This window comes from Podarcis tiliguerta (genome assembly GCF_965153285.1).
Source record: "Podarcis tiliguerta genome assembly, chromosome: 13".
In the NCBI taxonomy this organism is placed as follows: Eukaryota; Metazoa; Chordata; class Lepidosauria; order Squamata; family Lacertidae; genus Podarcis; species Podarcis tiliguerta.
Window position 1 is genome coordinate 31,309,000 of NC_139546.1, and position 10,262 is coordinate 31,319,261.

Below are 10,262 nucleotides of genomic sequence, written 5' to 3' on the forward strand. Positions count from 1 at the left end.
GGGGACAGTGATTTTTAAAGAATGGCAAAGAGCAATTTCAAGATATATCTGGCAGGGTAAGAAGCCTAGAATTCAGTTTAAGTTATTAACAGATGCGTTAGAAAGAGGAGGCTTCGCCCTGCCAGACTTGAAATTATATTATGAAGCTTCATGTCTCTGTTGGTTGAAGGAATGGATAAAGTTAAAAAATACTGATTTGCTAGATTTAGAAGGTTTTGATAACAGATTTGGCTGGCACGCATATTTATGGTGTGAGAAGAAAAAAATCCATAAAGGTTTCAAAAACCACATCTTTAGAAGATCTCTCATAGAAATATGGGAGAGGTATAAAAGTATATTAGAACCAAGAATTCCCCACTGGCTATCTCCGTTAGAAGTTATGAGTCTTAAGAAAGTCAATATGAGGGGGAACTGGATTACATATAAAGAATTGATAGTAAAAGAAGAAGGAAAATGGAAAATGAAACCTTATGAAGAAGTGAAGGAGCATGTATATGATTGGTTGCATTATTATCAGGTTAATGAAATGTTTAAAAAGGATTTTAAAGAAAGAGGTTTTGATGAAAAAGAATCAAAATTTCAAAAGAAAATAATAAATAATGAGTACAAATTTTTTTCTAAAATGTATAAAATGTTGCTGGAATGGTACACAAAAGATGAGGAAGTTAAATCGGTTATGATACACTGGGCCAGAGATTTGGGTCATAATATACAGTTCAATGATTGGATAAAATTATGGAATGAAAATATAAAATTTACGGCATGCACTGCGTTAAAGGAAAATGTTATGAAAATGGTTTATAGATGGTACATTACACCCGTAAAATTGGCAAAAATGTATAAAAAATGTAATAAGTGTTGGAAATGCAAAGAAAAAGAGGGAACATTTTACCATATGTGGTGGGATTGTAAGAAGGTGAAGGGTTTCTGGGAATTGATATATAATGAGTTGAAAAAGATGTTGAAATATACATTTGTTAAGAAACCAGAGGCCTTTCTTTTAGGAATAGTAGGAAATGAGATAAATAGAAAGGACTGTAAACTTTTCCAATACGCAGTAACTGCAGCGAGAATACTACTGGCCCAAAAATGGAAACAGGAACAACTACCGACGTTAGAAGAATGGAGAATGAAACTGATGGACTATGCAGAATTAGATAAACTAACGGGGAAGATCAGATATCTACGCGACCAAAAGTTCATCGAAGATTGGGGAAAATTTTCAGATTATTTGAAATGTATATGTGATGAGCAAACAACGCTAGTGGGATTTCAAGAAGCTTTGTGAATGTTTGAGGAATATTGTGTTGAAGAAAAATAAGAGGGTGAAGGTATATAAAATGCAATATAAAAATTAGGAAATGTGTAATTAAAAAATTGAATAAAGGATGATTGTTAGAGAGGCTGGAGGAAGTCCAAAAGAGAAAATGTGATAAATTTAGACGGGATATTATAAATGTATGTTGGAAAATTAATAAAAATTATTTATAAAAAAGAAAAAGTATTGTAATTCCTGAATTATACCATTCACCTTTCATGTTCTTACTCAGCAACTGCAGGTGTTAAGGGCAACAGAAGTATTATTTAGGCAAGACAGATAGTGTATGGTATTGTGGTTAGTTCAAGCTTCACCACTGCCTTGGAACTGGATTGTTGTCGGTGGCAAAGGAGCAGACTGAAGTCCCAGATTTGTTTATTCACTAGAATAGACACGTGGATTCTGTGTAGGTGAAGTGATCATGCAATTGAAACTACAATTCAACAAGTAGCCAACTTGCAACCAATATTGTCCAAATGGAATGATGAGAGACTGAGGTGACTTTGAGAGCACAATGCGATTTAGCGATATATTGGAGATATATAGGACTGAGGTACAGGATTATGGAGCTTGCACAAACCTTTAATATTTAAACTTGAATCCACCCACACTAATACACAGACTGGTAAACAGAAATATATATTTAATCAATAAATATTTAATGAAGGAACATAATATCCTGACATGATCTTGGAGAGGAATATGAAGTAATTGCCTTCTATGGACTATAATTAGAATGCATAACACATGATAGTAGAAGTTATCAACAGAGCCTTCCATGCTGGATTTGGAGAAATGATTTTGACAAGGTTGGAGATTTACAGATCAAACCTGTTAGGGGACATATTTCCAAGAAATATACATAGTATATTGTAAAATTTTTATTGTAACAGAGCCAAAAAAGAAGTTTATAAATATTGGTTGAGAGATTATAATGGAATAGTGGGAAATATTGAATTATTGCTCTTTCCTTTCTTCTTATTTGGTTCTCCCTGTTATACAGTCTCATCCCATGTAGAGGAGAAGAGCTCAATGTGAAGACCAGGATCCCTACAACAATTTTTAAAATAAAGATCCTATCCCTCTTCTGATGCTGCATGAGTATAGTGCCATCATTTTAGTTCATTGTGGCTGCTCTCGTATGCTTATATTTCTACAATTATGTAGGACCTTTGTTGAACTTGGGTTTCAACAGATGCCCTCAATATACTTAGAAGGGAAATACCTTGGAATAGTTCATATGGTATGCAAATGCATTTATGAATGCAATCAGGTTGAAGATAAAATTAACTACAGTGGTACCTCAGGTTAAGAACTTAATTCGTTCCGGAGGTCTGTTTTTAACCTGAAACTATTCTTAACCTGAGGTACCACTTTAGCTATGGGCCTCCTGCTGTCACCGCAGGATTTCTGTTCTCATCCTGATGCAAAGTTCTTAACCCGAGGTACTATTTCTGGATTAGCGGAGTCCATAACCTGAAGTGTTTGTAACCTGAAGTGTCTGTAACCCGAGGTAGCACTGTACTTGTTGATTTGTCCAGATAAGACTTGCCCTGATAATATTTTTAATCTCCCCTTGTTTATTGGTTCTCACATCGATCCTCCCAGGATGGTAATTTTAAACTTTTATTCTGTAGACTTCATTAGACTTGATATATTCATATTGCACGGGTTCAGTGTAATACCTTGCATTTTCCCTGTGTTACTCATTGTGAAGGCATTGGGCTATGTACAATAAATTGAATTACATGTGCAACTGCATATAAACCATTGCAGACATTGTAGCTATGGCTAGGCATGTTCATTAAAAAAATCTCCACTGATGTTGCAGGGATATCCTTAATGTTTCCTTAATCAAGCCCAAATGCCTTAATAACTCTAAGCTACAATTTTCTCATATATGTTTCATTTGGTTTTCCTTATTAGTTGCTCCCTCTTATTCAGTTCAGGCCTCAGTACAATGATGTAGCATTTAGGGAAAAAGATGCAACCCAGTAAGCCAGCATTGGATGCTAAGATGGAGAAGATCTCCACAGCCACCATGTATTTTCCTTTGGTGCTCAAGTAGGTTGGAACAAAAGTCAGCCAAACACTGCAAAACACCAACATGCTGAAAGTGATAAATTTGGCCTCATTGAAACTGTCTGGCAACTTCCTGGCTAGGAAAGCCAAAATGAAGCTGACAATGGCCAAGGAACCCATGTAGCCTATGACACAGTAGAACATGGTAGCTGAACCCTCATTACATTCCAGTAGCATTTCTCCTGTCACTGAGTGCATGTCCATATCTGGGAACGGAGGGGAAGTACATAACCAAAGAGAACAAATGCCAGCTTGAAGAAAGGAGCCAGAGAGGACAATGGAATTTGCCATTCTCTTCCCCACCCATTTTCTGATTTTGGATCCTGGCTGGGTTGCCATGAATGCCAGAACCACCGTGATGGTTTTTGCCAAAGTGCTGGAAAGGGCCACAGAGAAGATGATGCCAAAGGCTGTTTGTCGGAGAAGGCAGATGACCTTTCCAGGCTGTCCAATGAAGAGTAAGGAGCAGAGGAAGCAAAGAAGGAGAGAGATGAGAAGGATGTAAGTGAGGGTTCTGTTGTTAGCTTTGACTATGGGAGTGTCCTTGTGCTTCACAAAAATTCCAAGTATGAAAGTTGTGATAAAGGAGAAGGAAATGGCTAAGATAGCTAAAGTAATCCCTAATGTTTCTTTGTAAGAGAGGTAGCTTACAACTTTAGGAATGCATTGAGTTTGGTCCATATTGGGATACTGGTCTTCTGGACATTTGACACAGGCATCCATATCTGAAAATAGGAAAGAGCTACTTTAAATACTTCTAGAAGTTGATCAACACCTTTTTAAAAGGGCCATCAGTGAGAATGAATTCCGTTGCCTCTTTTGCAGTTCTTTGATGAACTCTAGCAGATAGGGGTCCCTTAATATCAATATCCTTGATGTTAATTTCATCTGAAGCAAATAATACCATATGAAACTTCTCAACCACCTATGCTTTGCTGAGAGAATAATGCTAATACCCACAAATCTGACAGTGTTAAAAACTTACAGGGATAATTTATGTAAATCACTTTAAAGGCTAAAGAAGTAATTTTCATAGGAAAATTATCATTACTGTTGTTGTTTTAATTTGTATTAATAATTTGTTGTTGGTTTGGGAAGTGTTATTCTGAGAGGGTATGGTATGAAGGTACATTTCATAACCATCCTGTTAAAGTGATTGATAATTGATTCAACTTTCTCACTGGATAGTAGACTGCTTGGAATCTCTTTGTACATTGCCTTGAGTTCTCTGCTGATAACAGAAGAGAGTCAGGATACAATGAGAAAGAAATAGGATTGGAACAGGAATGTGCCAAACTCAGATTACATAACAGCCCAGGGTGGCCAATGGCATTTTGCCACCTTCGGGGGGGTGGGAGATGGGATGGTTGTAATGTTGCCTACTCTGGGTGGGGCTGCACTCCCTTTGATGGAATGGTTCATAGTTTGGAGTTACTCCTGGATCCTTTACTGTTGCTTGAGGCTCAGATGGGTTCAGTGGTTCAGAGTGCCTTCCATAACCTTTGGCTGGTGACCCAGCTGCACCTTTATCTGGACTGTGATAGTCTAACCATTTGATTTGGAAAAAACATAGCATGGGAGGCACTTCTGCAGGCACTGTGTACTGTGTACTGTGAAAGTTAATATGAAAACACTAAGAGCTTCTGGGCAGCTGTGTGCTAATTGCTACATCATAAGGCTCTCTACTTTTCACAGTTTGGCCACTGCTGGAGTTCTCCTGATCTATCCATACATTAAGATTTGCTGGACTTCTATTTTCAGTGATATGATTAGCTGGGACCCAGGAGATGGTCTCAGCAGTTATGGAACTCCCTGGCAAATGGGGTCCATTTTGCCTCCTATAATATTGATGGGCATTTGTATTATCACATTTCTCTGGTTATTTTATGATACCTTAGACTGGTATTTATTTGTTAATTTTATTTTTACATTTATATGCGCCCTTTCACCCAAGGAGCTGTAAAACCAACAATAAACTATGAGGGGATGTCCCCCCCGTCCCACTGCAGCAAATTTAAAATGAATTTTAAAATATTTTCTTACATTTATATCCCATTTTTATTCCACTGTGGAATGCAAGGTTGTATATATTGGCTCCCCGGTCTGCCTCCTATCCAGATACCGATCAGACCTAGAACTGCTTAGCTTCATCAAAGTAGTGGCTATATGTCCCTTAAGGGTCAAGACATACTTCCATATGATGCATTATATATTATATCTCCTACCTTTCTGCTTAGAGATCATCCCTTCTGCACATGGAGCACAATCATAGCAGCAAAATTTTTCTCCCTCCTTCTTTTTCCTGCTGTAGCCAGGTTGGCAGTTGTCATTGCACACAGAAATAGGCAACATCTATACATAATAATAACATGATTAGCAATAAGATATTTTTACTCTTCTGTCATTCACTTCCCATCTGATTTGAATCATGGGAGGGTTAGAGTGAGGTAAACTTTCTTCTGATGCTTTTTCACCAGTTTTTATCTGTTGCGAATCAGAAGTCTGCAGTAGAGACACTTCTCTGTTGAATTTCTGATCATGTCATCAATATTGCATCAACTGCACATGATTAAGAATGCTGTATGGGTAGAGAAGACTCCTTACTGCTAGCAATGAGCACTGAGAACGTAAGCAGAGCCAACAGGCTCATTCCCACATTTTTCATCACGGAATCATAAATGCATTAGGGGATTAAAAACCTAAGAAGGAGTAGAGAATTGCTGATCTCCATATTGCGGGCGGTTGACCTTGACATTATTAATGCCATTTGTAATCACAATGAAGCTGAGCTGTTTGGAAGGCAACCTGGGATCTTTGTAAGTGCCTGCAACAAATAGGAGTCAAGCTTTATAAACCACAGAATCCTCTTCCATCTTGAAATGAAATTGGGAAGTAGAGGATTTCTGGATTCCTTGGCTGACACATCCTTACCATTCTTCTTCTCCTTCTTGCCCTTCATTTTCCAAAAAATTCTCCTAATACAGTATTCAACATTTATTTCACATATATGTACATTATATACAGTTCTGGATTGATATTTTCCCCTTTTACATACTTGTGTTCACTGCTTTATATATTTAAAAGTTAGCTAAACTATCTTACCTGGTTAAAACTTGGATGCCATAGAATTTGATCATCATTAATTATTAACTCTTCTCCTAAAGGAGCCTGAGAATCCAGTCTTCCAACTTTTGCTCTAACCAGTGAGCCATTGGGAAAAATCAACCAGTTTGTTACATCAAAAGAAGCAACTAGTTCTCCATTGTCATCAAAGTGCACAGAATCTCCCACACTGTTATTGAATGTGATGTGCCTTAGAAAGGAATGTACCTTTTAAAGAGAATATGTGCAGAGATGTCACTAGGTCTCGAAATTTATTCAATGGGCTTCACGGAGGCCTTACAAGTTTTTCAACAGTTAAGCCTTTCTCATTAAATAGCGCTAACATTAGGACCATTACATACCATATCGGTGCTTATTCAAAGCAAAAGAAAAAGACAGCCAAACAAAATGTTGCTGGAAATGAATTAGGCAAATTTACAGCTCCTTTTCCTCTGGACCAAAAGGTGAATTGTATTTACCTGCCATGATTGCACATTTGGAAATGCCAGGTTCCCTCCGTCCATAATCCTTCCACTCTTGGAGCTCCTTTTCTTTATGGCATGCAAAGCATGTGCCACAATGTAGACAGCGTTGTAGACATTGTAGCTGTGGCCAGTCATGTCCATTTCAAACAAAATTCCAGGAAGGCCCTCCAGCTTCTCGTCCCCAGTGCAAGCTTTGTTGTTTTCCTCCTCTTGCTGTCCTTTAGAGATTTTGAATGAGCAGTTGAAGGCCTGCTCCCAGAACAATTGGATAAAACCATCACCTTTTGCCCTCAATGGCCTTAACTTCTGAATGAAATGGTGGAAACCTAATAACCGATTTGAGTGAACTGTGAAGGATAAAGAACCATGAAAGGCTTGCATATCCCAATCTTTCTGTACAGAGTGTGATTCAAAATCCCAATGGGATGTAACAATCCAAACTTTATTCAGAGGTGGCAGTGAGAATAAAGGTGCAGAAAGCAGCAGCATTCTCAAAACCTGAAAGGATGGGGGCTCTCCATAAATAAAGAATACACTGGGATTTCCCGTACTGGAGTTTCCCTCAAAGATTTTTGCATAGCTTTCTAAACGCTTCAAAGCAAAGTCTATCATCTCATCCACATAATTTGATTTGGGTATTCTTATGACGAAGGCATAACAGAGACCATGAATGGAAAGCAATGGCATCATTGTCTGTAAAAATCTGTCTCCTCGATCATCATCTACAGCCCAAAGCCCAATCCAAGTCCAGCCGAAATGCTGAAGTAACCTCACAACACCCATGTGCTGGTAGGCTTCATTGGGGACCATCTGGTATAGAAATGGGAATAAACTTTGGACACCTTGTAGTGGCAAAAATGATCCATATGTGAGCTGAAATGGAAAAGTACAAGAATAGAAGAGAATTTTAAACCATACACTTTAAAATTTTAAACCGTAGGAGGTCCTGTATGTCTCCTTGAAGACCCACTGTGAGGATTTCCCCAGTAATTGGCTTCATTATGATGTAACCTGAATCACTTGTCTCAGGCAACATGTCTCTTCTTCTAAATATTTCATTTACTGCTGCATGCATGTCTGCCTTCTACCATGCCAAATGAACTTGACAGAACACTCTTTTGTTAGAATGGAACACTGCTTCCCTGCTGCTAGAGCTCTCACATCAATTTTAACTCCTTCTTGCTTAAGTTGTAATAGCAGACCACACAACAGTGATCCAGACTGAAGCTGGCAACATTGCGAAAGACGTTAGGCTTCCACCATTTCTGTGGTCTTCAGAAGGCCATTTCTTGTGTTACATAACAAAATGTCACAAAACCTAGCCATAGGATTGACAACATCTTATGGGATTTAGAGTATTTTCTCTGTAGCATTGGGAAGAAGTAGGGATGGAACAGAAATTATATTCAGTTTGCTTTTAAGCAGGGACCTACATAATACTCATATTCAAAACAACCTTTGAACAAAAAGATACGGGTACTTTGAAATTTTCCATTCTTTTATTTTAGCAATGAAAATCTCCAGCTGAGTGATATGTGCTAAAATGCATATGCGAAGGTATAGTGTGCATTAAAATGCTAAGAATAGTGAAAATAACATGTAAAATGCATTATAGAAGAGAATATGTTTTGCAAAAAAGTTTACATTGAGGAACATTGCAACCAAGCATGTGTATTAGGAGAAGTCCACAGAAAAATGCTCACAGGAAATTTATTGAAAGGGTTGCTGAGAACAAGATAGTGTATAAGAGTTGTGAGAGCTCCATACACTCACGAAGAAAGCTTACCTGTGGTGTCTTGAGGATTGCTGAAATGATGGCCATATTGGCAGAGATTTCAGACATACACCCTCCAATGAGACCTATCAGATTGTTCTGGTTGTCACACTTGAAGTTGGGCACAAACCTATCTTGTGTTGACAGAAGGCTTAAGGTAGCTTTATATGTCATCCTTGCAGTGTAGTAGCTATTGAGGATATGGAGTCCCAGAGTGATATTTGGTAAGATGTTGGGATTCTCATTGATCTCTTTGACAGCAAATGCAAAGGCCAGGATGTGCTGGTAGTTCTTAGGCACTGAACTGTAATCAGAGTTACAGTCTGTTTAATAAAATAAGTGCTGCAGCTACAATTAGACAGCAACAGGGATTCAGTGCAACGTGGTTGGTTTTTTGTTTTTATCACATCATTGGGGTCATGGAGGAAAGCTTATTAATGGTCTGTGAACAACAATATAAGGTAGAATGTAATAGATCTATCAACGATTTTCAACTGTTACTGGGAAACCACATATCTCACATCAAAAGTAAATAAATCACAGTATTTCTTGATAACGCATTTTCAGTAACTAGAACTGAACATATTACAAAGTGAGAGAGGGAAGAAGTAAGGTCTTACATAGGTTCATCAGTCATGGTCTCTGCAGGCTGTTCCAGGAAAGAGAGGCTATCGTAAATAAAGAATATTTGAGAAACAATCCCACCGATGACAAGGTCTCCTGACTGGTAAAATTCATGGGGAATAGGGAGAGGGTCATGAAATATGCTGCAATTTATAATTCCCCCTCCACAAACAGTATGACACAGCAGTATGACAAGCATTGCCACTATCAGCATGGTCCTGTTGCCAAAACTTTTTCCCCAAATCGAGATACCCATTTTTCAATGTGCAGAATTATATGTTTACCATCTGCAACATTATATAAGACAATGCAGAAATATGCAGCTGTCCCATACAGGGATCAAATCTGCAGGCTTGGAATTGTCAGCACCAGGCAGCTCAGATTATACTCTTCCTATACTGATTTACTGCCTGATCTGTTAGATAACAATTTTGCCGTGCAATTTTGCTGTATCATTTCCCATCAGTATCCATATCTATATCCTGTGTTTTCTCGTCAATTTATTCACTAAAGCTGGGTGAGAAATATAAGTTCCTTCCCTTTTATACAATGCTACAGATCTTCACCTCTAGGCATCAATTACTTTAACTTGGATTGCAAAGGGGGGTGTTGTGTTGAGAGTTCTTAGTATGCCCCCTACCCCACAAAAAGGTAAATTAGGTCTAGGGTGTGTAGGTCAGTGGAACTGTTAATTGAGACAAAGCTAACACCCAATTTCTTCACACTAAGAATTGGAAGATGAGCTGGGGGAAACAAAGAGTTGAGGTTTACTCCTAGTACAATTTTTGCAATAAAATGGTGGCAGAACAAGCTCATGGAAGTTCTTCAGACCCAACAAATGCATGAAAGAGCAATGCCTCTTCCTAGATCCAGTTTG

At 38.2% G+C, this 10,262-nt stretch overlaps 1 protein-coding gene across 1 annotated transcript; it reads right to left on the bottom strand.

Moving 5' to 3' along the window:
* Window positions 1-3,223: 3,223 nt before the first annotated feature.
* Window positions 3,224-8,935, bottom strand: LOC310662192 (vomeronasal type-2 receptor 26-like; the record flags this gene model as incomplete). Its single annotated transcript, XM_083408962.1, has 5 exons — window positions 3,224-4,125; window positions 5,626-5,752; window positions 6,503-6,730; window positions 6,982-7,860; window positions 8,774-8,935. 5 exons carry the CDS (start codon window positions 8,933-8,935, stop codon window positions 3,224-3,226), a joined length of 2,298 nt encoding a protein of 765 aa, XP_083265088.1.
* Window positions 8,936-10,262: the final 1,327 nt, after the last annotated feature.